The 22,412-nt window shown below is 32.2% G+C and overlaps 1 protein-coding gene across 4 annotated transcripts; it reads left to right on the top strand.

Annotated features, from left to right (window-relative positions):
- Positions 1-508: 508 nt before the first annotated feature.
- Chsy (Chondroitin sulfate synthase) lies at positions 509-20,769 on the top strand. 4 transcript variants are annotated; one of them, XM_087406314.1, is made up of 8 exons: positions 509-635; positions 8,756-8,849; positions 9,570-9,714; positions 9,810-10,521; positions 14,748-14,888; positions 15,158-15,338; positions 17,734-18,090; positions 18,601-20,769. In XM_087406314.1, the coding sequence occupies exons 3-8, from the start codon at positions 9,584-9,586 to the stop codon at positions 19,554-19,556; spliced, it is 2,478 nt and encodes an 825-aa protein (XP_087262440.1). In that variant the 5' UTR covers positions 509-635; positions 8,756-8,849; positions 9,570-9,583; the 3' UTR covers positions 19,557-20,769. The 4 variants fall into 4 exon arrangements, with proteins under 4 accessions (XP_087262440.1, XP_087262441.1, XP_087262438.1 ...); XM_087406315.1 differs by having other exon boundaries at positions 537-626; XM_087406312.1 differs by lacking the exon at positions 509-635 and adding an exon at positions 642-1,476.
- The last annotated feature ends 1,643 nt before the right edge of the window (positions 20,770-22,412 follow it).

Genomic DNA, 22,412 nt, shown 5'->3' with positions numbered 1-22,412 from the left:
TAAAACTTTTAAAAATACAAATTAGTATAAATTTAATAATTACATAAAAATATATTTGTTAATAATTTTACTTATTTCAGAAAAAAATTATAAGAAAAGGAAAAAAGTAGGATTCCACCATGAGATCTCCAACATTTTGATACGCGTTCAGTCACTCAGAGTTCTTGTAGATCACGTTTATGAACGCAGTCTTATATATATATCACGCATGAAAAATGATAAACAATTAATATCTGTATCGTTTTGTAAACTATCGCGTTTTGAAATTATTTTTGCATTACAGATTAATAAGAGAAATATGTGATTACTAAAAATTTATTAAAACCCTACATAGAATGTCTCTTTCTGCAGGGATTGCTGAGAAAGCATTTTCGGTTTTTGGTCGCTTAAAAACAAGCTACCAGAAAGAGAAGAACGGGCTCTCTCTCGCTGTCTGTTCACTCTTGGTGTTCCGAAGGTTGCCGAAGGCGGGAAAGATAGCCTGTACGCTGCTTCGCTTGCTCCACGTCGAAGCTAGCCGAGCGCAATGTCAGTTGGTGGGGCAAAAGTGGTGTGGATGATTTTCTGTGGCGCAGAGGAACAAATGTGCATCACTGCTTGGCGGTGACCGCCGATTCCAGAGTCCGGTGAGTCCGGTGAGTCCCTCAGCCCTCTCAGTCGCGGCGGTGGCATCCTGCATGCAACACGCGCCACGGCTGGATTCGAAAAGTGGCTGCCGCCGCCGCCGCTGCTTGCCACCGCGCCGGTTTTTAATCGGATCGCATTTCCGGCGTGGACGAGGGGTGCTCTTAAACTGTCGCATATATTTCAGTAAGCCTCTCTGCAACTCACGATTGCTTGATCGCGTTTATCAAGCCACGGTGATAATGAAAATCTGATATTAAAAAAAAAATCGGCGATGGTTTTCCTTTCAACGAATAGGGACGCCTCTTTGTTGCTATCTTTTTCGAACTACTGGTGATACTTACCTCCTGTTGCGTGTTTCGATTTAAGAGTGGATTGCCTTGAAAAAAAAAGTGAGAGGAAACAAAAGAGGAAAAAAAACTAGTGATAAAAATGCCGTTATTGTATGCATCAAAATTAAAAGTCATCTGGAGCAAGTCTTCTACGAAAAAAATAACGCTTTAACTTTTTGTAAGACAATAATTTTTTAAATTTTTTTTCGGAAAGGCCTCTCTGCTTTGGCATTTAATAAGTTTAGTTAAAATAGTCGTGATCAATAAGTTGGTATCAAATTAATAATCAGTAAGCTACCTATGTTCCTTTTAACGAAAGAAACTTTTGAAACTCGTGCTCGCAGCCTTTGATTTTGTGCGAGTTTAATTGTGTGGTCTGTGGAAGTTTATGATCGCCCGAAGAGTGGAGCGCACAATACGCGGCATTTTTCGTCGTGAAAAAGGAGAAGTGCACCACGTGCGGACGGAAACGGTGTGTGTGTGGCACTGACGAAAGAACGGATTGGTCGAGTGTTGGAAAGTAAGTTTCTCTTCCTAGAGGGAGGTTTATTTTTGTCTCTGATCACACGCACATTTCGCGGAAACGTGGAGGTGACGATTGATAATGATTGAACGATATAAAATGAAATATATCAGCTCTTTTTTCTTTCTTCCCTTTATCGAAGAAATCATTGTTTTTTCCGCGAAACATTGCGTGTTGCTTTAAATCAATTAACGTGCAGATTAGTCACGTGCAGATTTGCAGTCTTGTCGATAAAATTATTTTATTTGCCTTATTAGTAACAATCATCCTTTCAACATCCAGAGAAAGATTTCTTCGATTTAAAAAAAATGTTTCTTTGGTTAAAGAAAAAATTTCTTTAATTTGTGAACGTTATTTCTTGGATTTGAACATAATTTTTTAAAATCAAATAAATTTTATTTAAAAATTAATTTGATTTAAAAAAAAATAATGTTTAAAAAATGTAATTGAGAATTAAAGAAATGACGTTCAAATCACAATTTCTTTTTAAAAACGAACTTTTAGGAAAAACTAAACTTTTACGTCAAATAATTAAAAATTTTGTAACAAACATTCTGTATATAATTTTGAGCTAACAAAGATCATTTCTTGAATTTGAAACATAATTTCTTTAAATCAAATAAATTTTATTTGATTTAAAAAAATAATGTTTAAATCAAAGAAATCACGTTTATAAATCGAAGAAATGTTCTCTTCAACCATATAGCAAAGAAACATTTTTTTAAATCGAAGAAATCTTTTTTTCTGGATAAATTTTTCTTGGTAGAATATTAAATATTTGCACTTAACAAATTCTAAAAAGATTCAATTACAAGTGATTAAATTCTGTAGAAAAAAAAGTAAATATATTTTTCTTTCACATATTTAAAAAAAAGTTTTTTTTCTTTTTATTGAATTGGAAAAAGTCCTGTGGAATTTTGTTAGCTCAAAATTATATACAGAATATATTTGTTGCAAAATTTTCGATTATCTGATGTGAAAGTTTAAAGTTTTTCCTAAAAGTTCGTTTTTAAAAAATGTTCCTACAACTTTTTGTTGCGAAGTTACATACGGATTAAATAAAAGATCATTTTGATTTTGATTGTTCATAACTCCGTTAAAAATTATCGCACCGTAATTAATAAAACAGATTCTTAAAGCTGAAACGCTGTTCTAGTAGTATAAATACCAATTTTTAAAAAATAGAATATACGTATTTGAGCTAAAAATATGATATTGTCCTTTTTTCCATTGTGCAATGATTATATAAGGATAGTAACATTTTTAATTTAAATTTCTATATATTTTACATTTAAAAAATTAGCATGATACTATTTGATAGAGCAACGTTTCAGAATCTGTTTTTTTTTTATTGCAATATGATGATTTTTAATGGAGCAATCAACGTCAGAATGCTCCTTTTTACTTAACTCGCGAATAATTCAAGAACAAAAAATCGTAGGAACATTTTTAAAGAACGATTTTGCAAGGAAAACTCTAAACTTTCACGATATAGATAGTTGAAAATTTTCGCAATTTTTTTGACACGTGACAAACTACAAAGTGAGACAAAAAAATTTCTCTTTTTTTTAACTTTTGTAATTTTCTATACATAAAAATTACAAAACTCACATAAATTCAAAAAATATAGTAACTATTCAAAAGTAGAGATTTTCAGCTTTTAAATTCTTTTTTTAAATTTAAATTTTGAGATTTTGATCATTTTTAATAAAGATATTATATTGTATATATAATTTGGAGCTAACAAAATACTGCTAAAAATACTACAAAATAGAACTTTTCCTCCAATATAATACTACGAGCAACTAAGATTTTGTAATAAGAAAAATTGAGTAGAAAAGTTTATTGTATATTTTTCAAGAGAATAGAATTGCACGTTTATGATATAAAGCATTAAAAAAATGTACTCTTTTTTTTTACTAATTTTTATAATTGAGCTCTTGATGATACAGTCACATCTCCCCCCCCGCGCGTGTTGTCCAATTGCTAGTTTGCTGATGCGGCTCATTCAACCGGTGATTGTGGGCATGTCGATCGCAATGAACCCGCAGGGTTAGTGCACCTTCTCTGATATAATTCTTGATGCATCTAGCATCGAGTAAAGATTCTACATCAGAGTCTAAATGATTTTGTCAAAATTCTATGTGAGAAAAAGATATATATAATTTCTCCTTGTATATATACTATATCTTACTTTAACTTATACTGTGTGTATCTCACTCTATAGTCTTAATTAAAATTATACAGTGAAACAGTATAAGTTAAAGTAAGAGTAATAGTATATATACAGGGAGCAATTTTATATATATATCTTTCTCTCCCATAGAATTTTGACAAAATTGCTCGTAAAACTCTATTATATAAAGTCTCTAACATCGGGCAAATTTCGACGTATTCTCTCAATCATAATGACGATATAAAAACGTGATAAAAACATGGAAATATTGTATATTTTCGATTAAATTGTAAATTAAAAGTTTTCGGGAAAGGTCGAGGATCATCATCCTTCATCACCGTTAGGCTTAAAAGTCGAGTTAGACAAGAGTGGAGCTCACGTATCAGTACTTCGAGTCTGGCACGGGAAAATATGTCCGTGATAAAATTCTGATTAATGACGTCTAAAACGCACGTTCACCGTCTAGGAAATTCACTTATATGGACTTATAGGTATATGATAACATTGAATTTGGTAAGAGTGTTCGATCCTCGGGGGTCTGCTGGACCAGCTAGACTTTGCTAGACTATGAAATAGGGTCGTCCGAACGGCGAGGCGATTCGTGGTCCCGCGTTGCGAGAGAGTCGATGACTCCACTACGGTCGTCCTCAGTTTACCGGTCGATCGAACGGTGTCTCTCTCTCTCTCTCTCTCTCTCTCTCTCTCTCTCTCTTTCTCTCTCGAATCGTCTCCTCGATTCGAGTCACGACCGCAACAATCTGGTCGTGGTCGTTGCTAGCGGTCAACTAAACGATTCCGCACGTCTCGCCGTCTGTGGGAACAATTAAAAAGAGCAGCATTTCCTTCATCGAGAAAGCTTCCTCTTTACTCTCAAAAGCTACTATGCAGCGACGGCTGCAGCTTCAATGTCGTCGGCGACATGTACTCGTCATGTCGCTAATATAAACCGACATTTCCGCAACCGAGTAACCATAACACCATGACACATGGTCGCTTTATTAAAAGACGCCTTCGAGTATTTTTGGGAATTTCATCGATCATGGCTTTCTTTGTCGTATTTGATGTATTCACACATATGGTCGTACTTAAAATTCTTAAATGTTTGTTAAAATTATGTAGGCTACTCAAGCTGATAGAATATCAGAACTTTCTCTAACATTGCTTATTATGCTTAAGCGTCTTACATAATAATATTAATAGTTTAACACAATTTTAGCTAAAATTTTAAATACTTTAGCGCAAAGTTATTCTTTTTAAGTATGTAATATTATCGCCCGACTGATGAACTAATTCCATTTTCTGAATATTTTCCGAGTATTTTCTAAATATGATTTATTAAGATTTATGTATAATGATAATTTTTTTTACTTTTAAGTTTATAAACATTGCACTATTTTTTTTAATTCCTAAAATAGATCAATTATCAAAATTACAACACAAATTTCTGTAATTTTACGTAGAAGTAGTTCACCAGTTTATATAGATTAAAACATATAAATAATAAAATCTAATTTGCTATAAAAAAAAACTAATCTTGTCTCTATAATATATTTCAACTAAGTTAAAAACTATTTCATCGAAGTTAAAAACCAACCGGATGAACATAGATTCACATAACAATTTACATCGGAATTCTCATTAAGCGACACATGATCCACATTTCTCATCTCAATTTATTACACAATTTATATAAAAAACATCTTATCTTTTCGCGACTAAATATATATTCTGAAAATTAAACATCAAATTAATAAATAAGCTTCCCACTTCGATCTATGAATAAATTTCGGAGCAATCGTCGTACTTTTCGCGATCAAAATCTCGATGATCGCCAGTTCATCTTTCCTTCTTCTATTTTTGCGACATTACATGAACCTGTAATTTTTTTATTTTAAAGATTCGCCTTGACTTAAAACACACGGTATTTCATCGTCCTCCGGTATTAATCGACTAAACCGAGTCGAATGCTTCGAACATACGATCTAGCGGCATCCACCACGGCACCGACTTTTGGCTTAAACCGGTTCTCCCGCCTCTCTTACGCGCTCGTTTGTGCACGTCATTCCGGAGCGTATCCTTTAACGGGATGAACACCGGGATTTCGTGGATTCGAGGAGTCGTGCGTATAATCGCGATTACACCGTACCGGCTACTCTCACGAACTCTAATCTCGCGGACTCGACGGAAGTCGTGAGTTTCGGCCTCAACGGCTCTCACATCTGACGCGAGACGCATTTTCTTTTTCTGCACGTGATAACGGAAAAGCCGCTAAAAAGAGTTAACTGTAATCGATACGCATCTGGGTTGCGCATCTGCGTTGTCTTTTTAAGTTTGTTGAGCGGTTTCACAGATTTCCGTACTTTGAAGTATCGATTGACGATTCCGTGTACATTTCTACAAATACAATTATATTAAAGCTAATGCACGATGTATTTTCATTAATAGTGTTATTGTGAATTAATACAATTATTTTTAATTAAAATAATGCTATTGATATAACATCATTTTTTTCAGTGTAAAATTTTTCATTTCTTCACAGAAAGTACGCGGATTATTGTTTGTTAATATATTATAATTCGTTAATATAATTAATATGTTTTATGACTTAACAATTGATGAAAATTCATGAAGATGCAGTGTGATTTATTGCAGATTAATTAAATACATCATGTTTAACGAAGCAATGTTAGATTAAGAAATTCTAAGATATGTTGACATGTGTGCGATAAGAAATGTTAAGATATGTTGACATGTGTGCGATATGCTTTAAAAAGAGATGTAATTGGAAGAGTGATTAATGTATTCTGTGAATGTATAATTTAATAATTATGCGAGAAGCGATCTGATACGGTATTGAATTGAGACGAGTTTACATCGCCCACATTGTAATGTTATAGCATTGCGTAAGTTCAGCATGTGTAATTGACCTTTGAATGAATTTTTAAGGAAAGAATTACGTTCGTCTCTTCCTCTAATAATCCCATGTGATACGTGTGAACGGAAACAGGCATAACGATAATTTGCCTAGAAATAACCGACGAGAACAATCGGCTGCGATCCTATAAATAATGAATTAGTAAAGTGTGTATTATTACAAATTTAATTATCCATTCTGATTATCCGTTATCTTGATTTTTAAAAATCGATCCTCAAATTTTTGAAATATTACCAGAGAACTTAGTCGCGCCAGTGGAAGAATTGCTTTAATATTAAATATTACGCGGAATTGTAAAATTATGTTACTCCTCGTCAGCGACCATTTTTTAAAAAGAAGAAACTTTTAAAATTTTTCCACGATACATGTGCCACGACAAAAATTATAAATTCGCATGTGTTTTTTATAACTCGACGGAGTCGAGTTCATCGCAAAAAGATTCATCATTCAAAATTATTTTGTCGATATGCACATATAATAATCGGCTAGAAACCGGTTTTGCTAAGGATCGATTCTTTGTCTACGCCGATTTGGATGGATATAAATTAGGGATAATGATGTGGATGCTATTTAGAAAGGGCTCTCAAAGCAAAAACTGATAGAATCTATAGACCCTTTCATTATAGTGAAAGGGTTAGAATTTTGTTCTGTCTGCAAAAACAGTTTAGAATTTTTAGTTTTAGAATTTCATCATTTCTTAACTAAAACGCTTAGAAGAACTTCGTTGCGCAGTTGTTTGCTGAGAAAATATTTTTACATATTTTCCCAGCGAACATTTAACCGACCATTTAACCGCGAAAATTCGATTCGTACTAATATGAATAGAATGACATCGAAGAAAATGTCATTCGAAGACAATGCCAATTGTTAATTATAAATATACGAAATATATATGTCACATAATCGCACGCGAATTCGCAAACGAAACGTCGCATTTCTGAGCGTGATTGTAAAAATAACAGACGGTTAATTCGTTGTAGAAGCTATAACGGCGTCGAGTTCTCATTTCTGGAGGTCCGCTATACATTTCACAACTTTCTATGCACAAAGCTTGCTTTGTTCCCATTTCCATTATCACAAGTCGCCTGACCAAACATTAGATACCAATTGTGCAAAAAGATTTTTCTTGAGTCGGCATAATATCCGTCGACCCGTGAATAATTGCAACAACTTATTAAAACCCGAAGCTCCTTCCAACCGGAAAGATACGCTGCTTTCTATAACCGTAAATTACGCAATACTTAACCATAACCGTAAGATATAGTAAAATTTAAGATTCTATTTTGATAAGATTTGTTTTTTCAATCATATTTTTTCTCAATTATATTTATAATCTGCTTTTATTTATACAGAATATTTTATTTTATCAATTAAGTTAATTTTCTCCGAAATTATTGGTTTAAAAAATTATGCAATTTATACATTTTTTAAATGAAAAGCAACAATCTCTTTATATTAATTGATTTATTATTTTGTCATAACCATATTAAACCATATTAAAATAGAGCTACCAAAAATTAATAGTTTACGAGATATTTCATAATTCATGTCAAAATTTGCTAGAATATAATATATCTCGTAAATTTTTCACTATCTCTACTTTAGCATTTTTACATAAAGAATAAAATTAAAAAATTCATGTTATATGAAAAAGTTATGTAATTTCATTTAAAAAGATGAAGATGATCTTGACATCTTTTTGTGACATTTAAAAAATACAACGTGACAAAAATACATCTCTTCTTCGAAACCTTTTCATCTGAAACATTTTTTTGTACCATCAATAATTTCGAAAAATTGACTGAATTAATTAAAATAGAATATCCTGTGGATATATACATATAAAAATAAGCTGTAAATAATTGGAAAAAAATACAATCGTAAAATACTAATTGATCTGTGCTATTAAGATTAGATGAATACAAATTGACGTATATGCTCGAACATCATTCAATATTATAATGAGTGTTTGCGTCGCAAGCAATGCTTCATTATGAAAAATGAAACATTCAAGTATTAATTATTGACGTCGTTAATTTGAATTGATAACACTTAGCACGTGTGTGACCTTATTCTTTAAAGCCGCCGCATAATTGTACATATTAGTTTCAGTTTCTTTGATTTTTAATTCGATTTCTATTATTGATAATTTGTTTTGGTTTCAGATTATCAAGCGCTCGCATTCGCACCAGATATTCTTCGATCGGTGTCATTTCAAGGCGATGGCCATTTTTCAACATTTCGAAAGAAAAGTTTGACGTGAGTTTCGTTATAAATCTATTTTTATATTATCTGTTAATTGAAATTATTGTTGATACTTGTAAATATTAACTTGTAAATATTAACATACATATCAAGATTTGAAGATCTTATGTAAAAGAGAAATAACTAATTAGTTAAAAGGCAGCTTCGCAAAAAGAAACGAAGATTAAATATAGATAAAGTTTGTTTTACATGGGGACATAAATCAAGGTCCATCGCTCATAGAATTCGTTTAAGATCTCAAATACGTCTCTGTCCAGACAGGATATCGTTTATTCCTGCAAGTCTCCCTTCTACCAAAGATTTCTTAGAAAGCAGTATTTAAGATATAAAGTGCGCAGCGTTTATTAATGTAAAGTTGTAATATGTAATAGTACTTCCTAATTTATGATATAAAATGACGGTAAATAATAGCAAACTAATATATCATATGACAAGTTTTAATAAATTATTGTATCCAAGTAACAGAATGTAACACTTTTATTTAAATTATATATATCTATATAAGTAAAAAAGAATTAAAATTGTAATATATAATAAAGAAAGATGCAATTCTACTTCTAAAAAAATATTTGGATCAAATAGAATAACATATATAGTATATGAAAAATTTTTAAGAAATAAATAATTTTTATTTAAAAAATTTTAAATAATATAAAATAATTTTATCCACAGGCTGGAATTTTTTACATTATGAAGAAAGTTTCTCCATTCTAGTAACGGATACAGCGATGGGATTGGGAGGATATCCTCTGACGAGACTGAATCTAATTACTATACCTGAATTGGCGATAACGGGCACCATGACGAGGATGATCCCGATCGAAGACCCAGGGAACCCTAAAGAGTGCAAATGGGAGAGGTGACGTATCACCCAGTGATGCGTAAACGGCGTGGAGTGGGCAGCGCCTTTTTGGGCCTCCTCGTGGGCCTGATCTTGGGTTTTCTGATCCTCAGCTATCGTCTGATCGTCTTTAATCAGCAGCAATCGGTCGCCATTTGGACTTCCATGCCCGCTTTTCGGTCATCGTTAAAAACATCAGCGCAAAACATGCCGTGGCTGAGAGACGACGAGCGAATCGACAAATCCACTTCGAATCTAGTGTTTGTGGGCGTAATGACAGCTCAAAAGTATCTGGACACGCGAGCCAAAGCCGTTTACGAGACGTGGGGCAAAGAATTGCCCGGCAAAATAGCCTTCTTCTCGTCGGAGTCTTCGACGGTTCCTGAAAATTGCCCGGATTTGCCTTTAGTGCCACTTCCACGAGTGGATGACACCTATCCACCGCAAAAGAAGTCCTTTATGATGTTACAATACATGTGGAATAACTTTGGTGATCGCTTTGAATGGTTTTTGAGGGCAGACGATGACGTATATGTAAGGCCAGATCGATTGGAAACGCTGCTGAGGTCTGTCGATTCTCGAAGGGCGATGTACATCGGACAAGCTGGCAGAGGGAACTCAGAAGAGTTCGGATTGCTGTCGCTAGAGTATGATGAAAACTTCTGCATGGGTGGCCCGGGAGTAGTTCTATCCAGGGAGACGCTGAGGAGGATCGTGCCACACATTAAGTACTGCCTGCGTCATTTGTACACCACGCACGAGGACGTCGAGCTGGGAAGATGCGTAAAAAAGTACGCTGGGATCCCCTGCACTTGGAGCTACGAGGTAATTCCTTTTTGATCGTGATGTTTACAGAAGAATAACATTAATGTGATCATATTACGAGGGATATGCAAACAAATAAAATTAAGAAGATTAAAGAGAAAAATTTAGTTTCTAGGAGATATTTGTAAAGTTTACAAAAATCTCCTTTTTTCTTCTTATATTCTATATTTTTTAAAAATCTATAATAGCTTGGAAATAATTCTTTTTGAATCAAGAAATTTTTTTTTCACTTGTTAATAAATAACAATAATAATATAGAAACGAGAGAAATGTTTGAAAGATTTATTTGTAAAGCTTATTTTTATTTTTTCTCTTTGAAGAATGCTTACACTTTGCTATCGATTTGTTTGTTTTATCACCAAGAGCAAGTATATATCGTGTAATAGATAGGCAATGTTTTATCTTATCATGAGTTGATAGAAATATATGTATATGAGTTTAGTAGATGATATCTCGCTGATTATCAAAACATTATTGTATCCTAGTCTCACGCATATTTATCAAAATCATTGTTTTCCTCAGTTTTGAAACGATGACTTTATCTTTAACAGAACTTTGTAACTGCGACATTCGATTTAAAACTGTGATGTTAGTCTTTAACTTCTTTCATTTCCAACCGCAATTCGATCCATAGTAATGCCACTGTTGTTCATATTTCAATATGCATTGTCAGTACTGAAAATCTATATAGTGTACATAACATAAACTATAGATTGTCAGTACTGTAATGTATATTGGAACACGGCCATTGTATTGATCGTCACAAAAGATTTTCTTTTGTATTTCTTCTGCAAACTGTAAAACTATTTTATCGGTTTCATTGTCACTCGCGTGATACTAAAACTGTTCTGGTCATCCAATTTCTTCTTCGAGAGCACTCGCAGGAACGCATGTACGTAACACGAAACGATTTGTTGATTAATACATACAAGGGAGATTAGACGCCGCTAGTTTATCTGACGTTGTACACACTTCTTCTGCGCTTCTCATCTCAACTTACAATGATCAGACCAGAGTGCTGCAAACCAAAGCGCAAATTGTGTACCGCACTAAAGCAGTGTTCGGCATCGATGTCAAATATCACCCTTTCTTCAAAAATTTTGGGGAACTGAACTTTCGCACAAAGATGTCTCGGTAATAATTTTGTTTTTTTAGATATCAATAATAATCCGTGATTGAATTACGTAGTAAAGTCCAAAAATTTCTTGCCAAAAAGTCTCAAAAATATGTAAAAGAGATAATAAAATAAAACAATCACTTTCATTTTTTAATATAATTACCTTTTATTTCAATACATTTTTTTAAAATAATAAATTAATTCTTATATATGTAAAATAATATCCTTGAGTTAGAAACCTTACTACTTAAAAATATTTCGATGCATTTCTCTCGCAATCGTTCATTGATAGTTCAATTATTTCCTCATCGAACAATTCGTCACTTCAAATTGTTAAAGGGATAATTTCCTTTAAACCGGTTAAATCCCAAATTAAATTATGCGTAACTTAATCAGGAATCAGGACGCGATGCTCACATAATGGGCGTACATCCGACACGTCATCGTCGATTTAAATACATGTACCGCGCGCATCTGCATCATGTACCGGGCACGTCCATAGCGGATTAAGTTGGAAGGTATAAATGAGGATGTTAGTCGTTGAGTAAAAGTGAATTGTACCCTGCTAACCCAGTGGCCAGAGCTATTCTTCTTTGCCTTGGTACTCGCGGTCATATTAGACTGTACCTCTTAAGTAACGATTTGTCCACACGAAGTGCTTTAAAGCGCATGTCGCGATAATCAAGTAGAATTGATGCGCGAAAGAGGATCTAAATAAAAAAATTAATGTTGTAAATAAAACAAAAAATCTGTTTAAGAAGAATCATAAATTTTGATATCGCAAATTTATATAAATATAAAATAAATATAAAATCTAAAAAAAAACAATTTTATAACTGATAAAATAATGAAGCTGTATGTTTAATTTGCAAAATAAAATTTATTACGCAAATTAAATAATTTGAATCATTTTAATTCCGCGAGAATAAGTTTCAAAGAAGAAAAACAAAATTTTAATCTCGGATTTTTCTCTTTATATGAAAAATATACTAAAAATCCTTTTCAAAACAGACATCTCAACTTCGAAATAACAAAGACGAGTATAAAGAATGGCGACGATAAATTCGAAGAAGTATGCATAAACACGTTTCAACAATTCATTCGTAATACAATCGTTAATACAATCATCCATTATTCATTCGAAAAGGCGAAAGACACTGTATCGGTGCGACCGCGATGCACTTGCGTGGATGATATGACTTTCGATGCACGTTTATATCGCTGTCGCGACGAAAGGTAAAGTGCACGGATGAGGATGTCACTCGTTAGGTCCGAACAAATCGTAGCCTGCTGACCCACAGAGTTAGATCATCTATTTCCATCTTGAAACTCGACGTAAGGTCAAAACACTTAACATACTCGGCCCGATGTAACGCCCGCGCAGCGTTCGTCGCAATCGTCCAATGCGTGCGTCTTTAATACGCACGATTGATTGATCGAGGCGTGCACAAAACTCGATAAGGAGTTTACTGATCCCGGCAGTAGGTCACGCCTTTGTTATAGCATCTTTGCCGCGTCTATTACGGTGAAGAAACCAATAACGGTGTTATATATATATATCGCTTTAATCTTGCGAGATTAGCTGTCTTTAGATATTGGCGAAATAAAAGATATTTGTTTGATCTAAATAGGATTGATAAATCGTTCTATTATTTCATGAAATAGATTAATAAAAGAGAAGAGAGAGAGAGAGAGAGAGAGAGAGAGAGAGAGAAAGAGAGAGAGATAAATAAAAATGTTTATTGGAGCAAGTCCCCTCTAAGAAATGTAAAAATAAGTAAAGAGAAAAGTAAAAGAACAAAAATATACAAATAGCAAAAATAATACAAAAAATATATAAAAATAAAGAAAAAACTGTAAGTTATATGTATAAAGCAAAGAAAGAAAATGAAGGATAACAAAGTAAACAGTAGCCACAAATAAAAAGTCGGAGTTAATTATAAGGAAAAAAATTATAATTCAAAATAGAGGCACACAGAACCTTGAACAGATTTTAATTATGTCTGTAAATATTAAAGTATCAATTTAATTGTCGTAATATTCATACGCATGTAAATATAATAAAATGCACAATTCTTGAAGAAAGACAGATAAAAATATAAAAAGTACATTCTAAAAAAAGATCTTGGAATTTTCTAAATTATTACTTCACTTTCTTTTAACGAGTATTTCGGAAGGCGCTTTTCAAAAAAGCGCAACTTTTTATAAAATTCTAAGTGTGATAGATTTCTTTACGTAACTCCCAGAGCAAGTCACGCGAGCGACTTTTTAAAAGATATTCGTCAAGAGACGTCGATGTAATTCTACGAAATAAGAAACCACCACACCCAGCGTCATGATTAACACCCGTATCGCGAGTTTAACGTTTCGATCCAGGCGTTCCGATATTCTTAATGGTAATCATTATAGGTCGCGGTCGTAGTGCGCGCACAGGCAGGAAGTTTGTACTTCAACTCCGTTTCTCTGGCCGCGTGCTAATTGCACGTTTGACGGTACGCTTCGCTTGCGCGAATTGTGTTCAGACATTCGGGACGAATTAATCTACCTCCCGCGGAATCGGCAAACGCAATTGCCGTTGATCAAACATAAAAGCCAGTCCTAATCGGATAATTCCTCATGCTTAAATTAACTTTGACTAGAAGCAAAATGCGTGAAAACCATCGATTAAGAGAAACACAAGAATTTGCCAAATTCCAATACAAAATATTTTAATTTGTCTACTACTTTAGTTACTTATTTAAATTATTTGTGTTATTTAATTCTTACTTGGAGGTCTTCTTAGTTATGTATAATATTTATAGTTCGGAAATTAATTTATTTTTATCTCAAAGATGAAATTACGTGACAGATTTATGAACAATGCTTTGATTTCTTTTTAACAATGAAGAGTTGCCATGGTTTAATAATTTTACTACGGCTATTGAATAAAATCTTATTACATCTGCTAAATTTAAAAAAAGTGAAAAATAAGATGGAAAGAAGAGAAAATTATTTAAAATAATTAGTATTATATATGTATTATTAGAAATAAAATATAGTTTTATTATATTACTTATCATTGCTCAACTCTTGAAGGTGTCGGTACTCATAATATACTCCTTCCGCACAGATGCAGTCGATTCTTTATCACAATAGCAGCGGGGCTCAGGCGTTCACCGGAAATCTCAAGAAGAAGGAGGTTCATCGTGCCATTACTTTGCATCCTGTAAAAAGTCCGCCTCACATGTACAGGTTGCACAATTACATGAGGGTTTGTATTGCATCATAATCATGTATCATAATTACGGTAAACACTACGGTTACGTGAAAAAAACTGCATTACCTATCTGTGAACTGTTAAGTAATTTAATAACCGTTAGCGAACGAACGTAACGTAAGCGATGCAAGAAATAAATCGCCTCGCGATTCTTACAATTAGTCCATATCTCTGATGTATCATAATTGCCGCTTTGGTGCAAATGCGTTTGTTACTAAAAAGTTATCTTTGCAAAAATTATACTCTACAATATATTCCACCAGGGATTACGAATACAAGACCTGCAGCATGAGAGGATTCGTTTGCACAGGGACATTTACACGATGGCCCAGGTGTTGGGAGTAAGCCTAGAAGCCTTGAAGAACTACGAAATAGCGGAAGGCGTACGTCTCTTTCCGGTCGACCCTAATTCCGAGGATTATCCCGGCGACACGGACATACTGGGTATGATATCTTACTTCCGTCATTACAAACCACTGTAAGAGCCGAACTTGCGTGCTTCTTTCTTTTTCTTAAAGATCCTAAAAGTAGAAATCGGCCAATGCCGACTCGATCCATTGGCTCTGCCATGTTGTTGAGAAACCGGATGTGAGAGTAATAAAAGTGAATATGATAGTAAGAGAAGCAACACCAGCTTACTGTCAAGATTCTTATCAAAATTGGCGTAATTGACATATTGGCGCACATTTCTAAAATCACGTGATTTTTGGTTTTACAACATCATGCTAAACTTTGGCCGATCTCTACTTCTTCTTTCTTTGTATAGGCGGTATTTACTTATAGTTGATTCTTATATTTAAGACTATCTCAAATACAATCTTAAAATGTCATGAACCAATTAGAAAGCCGTATTAGCATCTTAAGATATTACTTAAAACGGATTTGAAATAAGAACAGACTGTGAATACTGGCCTATAACTTTGCATTTTTCTTATTTTTATCTTCTGCTGACAAGAGTAACTCGTGAAAATCATTTAAATGATTACTCTTTAGATTTATTTATATATTTTTTATAAAATTATGCGTTTACTCTAATTTGCAACTACGATTTTTTGTATACTAACACTCACGCATCTTTTTAATAAATATTTCGTTGATTCCTTCTCAAGCTTGTAAATATATGCATAACTGTTTATCTAATGAATATTCCACATTGTTATTCCGCACTCTTTTACTACATATGTTCATGCATTATCATCACTTCCTCTATTTAAATTCCTACAATTTTCCAAACCATAAAATATCTTTAAAACCACCATTTTTCGATCGTAAAACTTTTACTGTATATTGCTATTAAATTAACGCTTCCACGTTTATTGCGTACTTACAACTACAGTTATCTGTCATATTAATCCACGGGGTGTACCAACGATGTTGTACCAACGGGACAACACATCAAATTATATCTCAAAGGAATTGTAACTTTATTTGAAATTGAATACGCAATCTCAGAGATGCAAGAATCATAACGCGTGACTTTGTATCGCATAGCTTCTCGTGTTACATTTCATTGACAACGTTTCGCTTGCAGATCTAAATTTCATGAAAAATAAATTAAAGGGAACTGTGAATAATTTGATATTAGCCAAAATTTATTCCATGATCTCAATCAATTCTTGATCTTCGAAAAATTAATCTTGTAATTATTAATCTATTACCTTTAAAACTTTCAAGAAAATAAAATAAATAAATAAATAATTCCCACAGAAAAGAAATACTAAAATCATTTTTTGTCATGCTTGATATTTACTCGTAAAATGATGAGAGTATGTTGAAAATAATAAAGAAAAGTCTAAAGATTTAAAAATAAATCCCTGATTTACTTAAAATTTGTAAAAAGAAATTAGATCTCTTTAAATCTCTTGTAATTTAATATTTCTTTGTAATAATATTTCAAAAATACGCTATTTTGATTAGACGGGTTTAAAAATTAATATCGTTTAGTTTGATTATTCTACATAAATTGATTTAACAGGATTAGAACTAAGTATACATTACGATATATTTACCAAATTTATTTACCAAATTTATTTACCAAATTTAAATAATTCATAAAGTCTCACTACTTTTATTCTAATTCCTTATATCTTTCATACTTTTCTCAGATTTGATGATTTCTATATTATCGCGTTGACTCATATTTATGACTTATATACACGAATACGTCGCAATAAATTATAATAGAAATTATAATAGAATAATTAACCGACTGAAAACTATTTAAGAGTTGAGAAATTTAAGAGTTGAGCACAATTTACCAATAAAAAACTGCAATTGAGATCACGAGTCACGGAACATTAAAATCCTAAAGGAAATTACCACATTTATTTGCTTCCTTCAATTAATTTTCTGTCATTTTCGTAACGCTTGGTACAAAGAAATGCAATTTTTCGAACGTAATGCAACATAGTCACGGATTAGCAACAGTGTGATTAATCATAAAAGTTATACATATAAAGTTTGACATTTATACATTTTCTTTTATTTCCAAACTACGAATGGAATTATTACGTTTTTACAATTCCAAGCCGGAATAAATATAATTTATTGTCTTAAAAATCGACTCACTAAAATTGACAGTAATTTAAATCTACTCTAATATTGAATTTTTAATGTTTAAATTAATATTGTTTTTCGTATTCTTTGCATACAAAAGAAAAAAAAATCTTTCTTATTTATATATATTATAATAAATCATAGTATAATGAATTATATAATTTTGTGTTGAATATTGCAAAGATAATGTACTTCAGCATATTTTAAGAAGTTTTGACGTTCGGTGTTAATTACAGAGAAACCGGATTCATTGATTCGCTAAAAAAAGATCTTGTTTGTGCAGGTGTGCCGGCAAGTCTTCGTTCATTCAAACCAGCTATGAGTGACGAAGTGATCCCGTGGGATTTTCTCTTGAAATTGGAATACAGTTTAACCGATTCTAATCCCAGGCGACGTATTCATAGTGATATCAAAGAAGGTCTGGAAGATATTACCAGGGAGGTCATGGCTTCTATTAATTCTTATTCAAGGCAACGGGGCCGCATAGTCGAAGAACGGTCTGCTCTTTACGGATACAGGAGGGTAAATTCTTATGGAGCTGATACAATATTAGATCTTCTGTTGGTTTATCGAAAGTACCGGGGAAGGAAAGTTACTCTTCCCGTTCGAAGACACGTTTATCTCCATCAACATTTTACCGGTACGATTACTCATATTTTTTATATTTATATATGTGTTAACTCAGTAAATGTAATGCTGTGTAGTCTGTATATACACATTTTTTAAGTGTATACATTTACTAAAGTTAACACTTTACCTGTGACGTATATAAAATGAAATTATTACATCAAAAATTAATTAATCTTTTAATATTCATGAGACATATTTTTCTGTCCTAAATTAAATAATAATATTACATGTATACGTAAGCGTTAACCAAAATATAGACATCCTCTAATGTTTAAGTAATTAAATTATCAGAGTACATTTGTTTGAAATATAAAATTGTAATTGCTCTGCCGAAAAAGTAACATAGGCTGTAATTTATTGAATTATGATTTTATACATATACAATCATTTTAAAATAAAAGATTTCGTTAAGTTCCAACATAATTGAGAAAATTTATAATAATATATGAAGAAATATTATTGAAGTAAAGCCGTTATTAAGTACTAGCTTAAATTTAACTGATATTAAATGTTCTCGCAGGATTGGAGATGCGCGAGACAGTAAATGGCGTCGAAGTTCAACCTCAACAGAAATCAGACGACAAATATATTCATAGTTTACTTCACGGTGGTTTTCTGAATTTCAATTTCAACTCTCAAGAGGAAGATCCGGTGCAAAGCAAAATCATCAATTTTATTTTACCTTTATCAGGCCGCTACGAAATCTTCCAAAGGTTCCTCCAGAATTACGAGGATATCTGTTTGACTAGCGGCGAGAAGACGTCATTGCTCGTCGTACTCTACCAGCACAAAAGTGAGAATACCTTCAACAAAACAATAGATCTGATTGAGCAGCTCAAGTACAAATATCGCAGTGCCAGCATGGAGGTTCTACCGGTCTCCGGGGGCTTTTCGAGAGCTCGAGCTCTGGACTTAGGCGTGTCGAAGTTGCAGACCGATGATCTAATGCTGTTCATCGACGTGGACGTCGTATTCACGGGCTCAGCGCTAAACAGGATACGCCTGAACACGCTACCAGGCCGAAGAATATATTTTCCGATAGTTTTTAGTCAATATGATCCCAAAGTCGTTTACGGCGACGCCAAGAAGCAAGACAAGTTTATCATAAATGAGATCTCCGGACATTGGAGGCAGTACGGTTTCGGAATAGTTTCACTGTACAAAAGTGACTATCATACTGTGGGTGGTTTGGATCTCTCGATTCAGGGCTGGGGTAAGGAGGACGTAGAATTCTTCGAGAAGGCAGTTAAGTCAAACCTCGATGTCTTCAGGGCGGCGGACAGGCATCTGGTGCACGTATATCACGAGATAGAATGCAGCAGAGAGCTCTCTAGCCTTCAATTCTCCATGTGCATGGGATCCAAGGCTGATACGTACGCCGGAGTTGAAACTTTGGCCAACATGATTTATAATAACCCGAACATACTACGCTTCGCCAAAGAGAGGAGACAGAAGAGAACGAACCCTGCTGGTTAATGATGGATCTGTCAAATTGGAATTATCGGCTGTTGAATACAATTTTATTAAAAATTGTAGGGGAAATTGTAAAAATATTTTTTTCATTACGCACTCGCCTCGATAGTGACTTCAGTTACGAATGGAACATCGAAAGGAACCGACTCATGAACTTTTCGGGTGCCAGAGTATCTCGTTAGTCATAACTGTTTGTGTAAATATAGAGTATGTTTGTCTGAGTCAAGCAAATAAAAAAATCAATACTGATATTTTATTATACGACAAAATGTATATATCGAAGCTTTAATCGAGAAAACAATTTTCTAAAGTTTGATCAAGAAACTATGGTATCACGATTTTCGAAGACAGCTAATCAAAAAAAATAGATAGAAAACAAATAGATCTGGTGATCGATAAAGCTCATCAAAGTCATTGCACGCATCCACGGTGAAAAAATATTCATAATATCTCATAAATCTTTTTACAATTTTTTATATTTTAAATTCATGAAGCTTTCTAAAAAAAAATCTTAAAATTTTTTAAATTTTGTAAGTTTTCTCAAAAATTGTAAAATAAAAAATTTTAAGATATTCATAATTCACGTATATAAAGAATTTTAGAAAAGATGTAAACTTCTTTAAATTCTTGAAAGTATTTCAGATCTGAAAAATTTTATTTTAAATTAAATATTAAAAATTATGAAAAATTATAAAATTTATATAAAAATTTTGAAGAGTCATATAAAGAATTCTAAGAAAAATGTTCACCAAGGATGCTAACAAAATTACATTAAAAAAATATGTATAATAATATAGTTTTCGTCGTTAGTTTATGTGATAATATTATCTTCTACGCCTGATCTTTTCTTTTAGTTTTCTTGAGGCTAAAAACAAACAAATGTTGTTCTCTTTTGCAAATGCAATTGCCAATAGTCTACAGAAATTACGCGTAATGACAAGCATTTATAAAATCGTCAGCCTAGATAGTAAATTTAAGTCTTATAAGTAAATGTGATATTATCGTGCCTTTAAAATATTTCTTCACAATTTCATGTGTACTGCCAAATGTAAACACATTGTTACAAGTATTTCGACACATAGATGTAGATATTTTTAAATTGTCGCATTACGCGCTTTGCATTTTATGTTATACACTTACACGTAAAAAGTCCTGTCTGCAATAATTGGAATAATACTCACGCTTCACTGAATAAAATTCTTATGTTAAATAATAATATCATTTTTAATGTTCGTTGTTCTCTAAACTTACATATATAAAAAAAAACACACCTCGGAAAATTTTTCTTGGATGTCATTACTTTAAATGAAGTTATTAAATTATTTGATACATAATATCTATATAAAACATTATTGAAACAATGTTTATACTTATTTATTAATTTACACATCTCACATAATCAATTTATTAAAATATTATAAAACCAATTAAAATTGATGTCTTCTATAATAACATTTTAAATATATTTTGAACATTTTTCATTTTTATTTAGATATACTTTTTTATTTAGATATACTTTGCAAATTAAAATATACATAATAAATATTCTTCAAATTTTGATATAACTATTTATTTTGATACGATTGTAATTTTTCTGATGCAATGCTGCAGCCTTCATTGTTATTTAAAAATATTATTATAAATAGAATATAAACAATAATAAATGATTTTATTAAGACCATAATGTGAATATACAACAAGTAAGAATATTAAAGCATGTAGCGGTTGAAGCTAGATCTTTATAAATTTTACATATATGTACTATATATGTACATGCATATATATCACATTTGTCATTATTAAAATTTGATCATCAATTTAATTTAATTTGTGATATTATAACAGTATAATTGCATTTATAAGTCCGGAAAATCAATTCAGCGCACAGTTGGAGCGACTACAAATATGATATATATGCATGTACATATATAGTATATATATATATATATAATTCACATTGAATTATTTAAGCATTAAAGATCTAGCTTCGACCATTATAGACTTTAATATTCTTACTTGTTGTGTATTCTAAACAAATCTTTCTGGATATGTATGAAATCGTGGAATCAGTTAATTCTCTCTCTCTTTGGCCTCAATATTATTATAACTTTCTTATCAATATTTAAAGTAAATGCCGGAAGTGATATTAAAATCGATCATTCATCGAATTCGAAAAGATTTGGAAAAGATTGGAGTTTCCGGGAAACTCTGTAATTTGAAGCAGAAGCGGGTCAAACTTCAATTAAAAATAACTGCTGTATTATTTTTAATAGAAATAAATTGAGAAATAAATCGATTTAATAACTCGTGCTAGATGTGATAACTTATCGAACTTTCGTTTGACGCAATGAAAGGAAGTCAAATATAATTAGAAATGTAGCAGCGATAATTTGTAATATACATTTTGTTTGACGATAGATAATAACTTAAAATATTACTTCGTGGAAGAATAATACGATGTTTCCTTATATTGCATCACGAGTCTTTAGTCTTAATGTCAAACTGACATTATTATTAAACTATAGGCAACAAATATTATATAATAATACTTATTACATCACTGCGCGAAATAAAATGTTCTGCTAAGTGTTAATTATATTAGAATGACACATCTGATCATTTCGCTGTAAAACAAATTATGTGTACAGCAATAATAACGGTTTTTTTCCAAGTTTATAAAACATAATATATCCCATTAATTAATAAGTGTAATATAAAATTAGAAAAATATTTCTCCTCTCTCTTTAATTGATATGATTTAATTGATATAAAAAAATAAAATATGAAATACCTGATTTTATATTCTAATTTTTGTATCTTTAATTTTTATGGGTTATAAAATAGATCTCTCTGTAAGCT

This window comes from Acromyrmex echinatior, chromosome 5 (genome assembly GCF_024713525.1).
Source record: "Acromyrmex echinatior isolate Ae372 chromosome 5, ASM2471352v2, whole genome shotgun sequence".
Taxonomy (NCBI): domain Eukaryota; kingdom Metazoa; phylum Arthropoda; class Insecta; order Hymenoptera; family Formicidae; genus Acromyrmex; species Acromyrmex echinatior.
This window is presented reverse-complemented; position numbering and strand designations above follow the sequence as displayed.

Bases quoted from the DNA above. Each gene is read 5' to 3' on its own strand.
- Chsy (XM_087406314.1), top strand. From the start codon at position 9,584: ATGGGATTGGGAGGATATCCTCTGACGAGACTGAATCTAATTACTATA. The intron at 14,889-15,157 runs GTTTGTATTGCA...ATATTCCACCAG, and splicing joins GGTTGCACAATTACATGAGG to GGATTACGAATACAAGACCT. The intron at 18,091-18,600 runs GTACGATTACTC...ATGTTCTCGCAG, and splicing joins TCTCCATCAACATTTTACCG to GATTGGAGATGCGCGAGACA.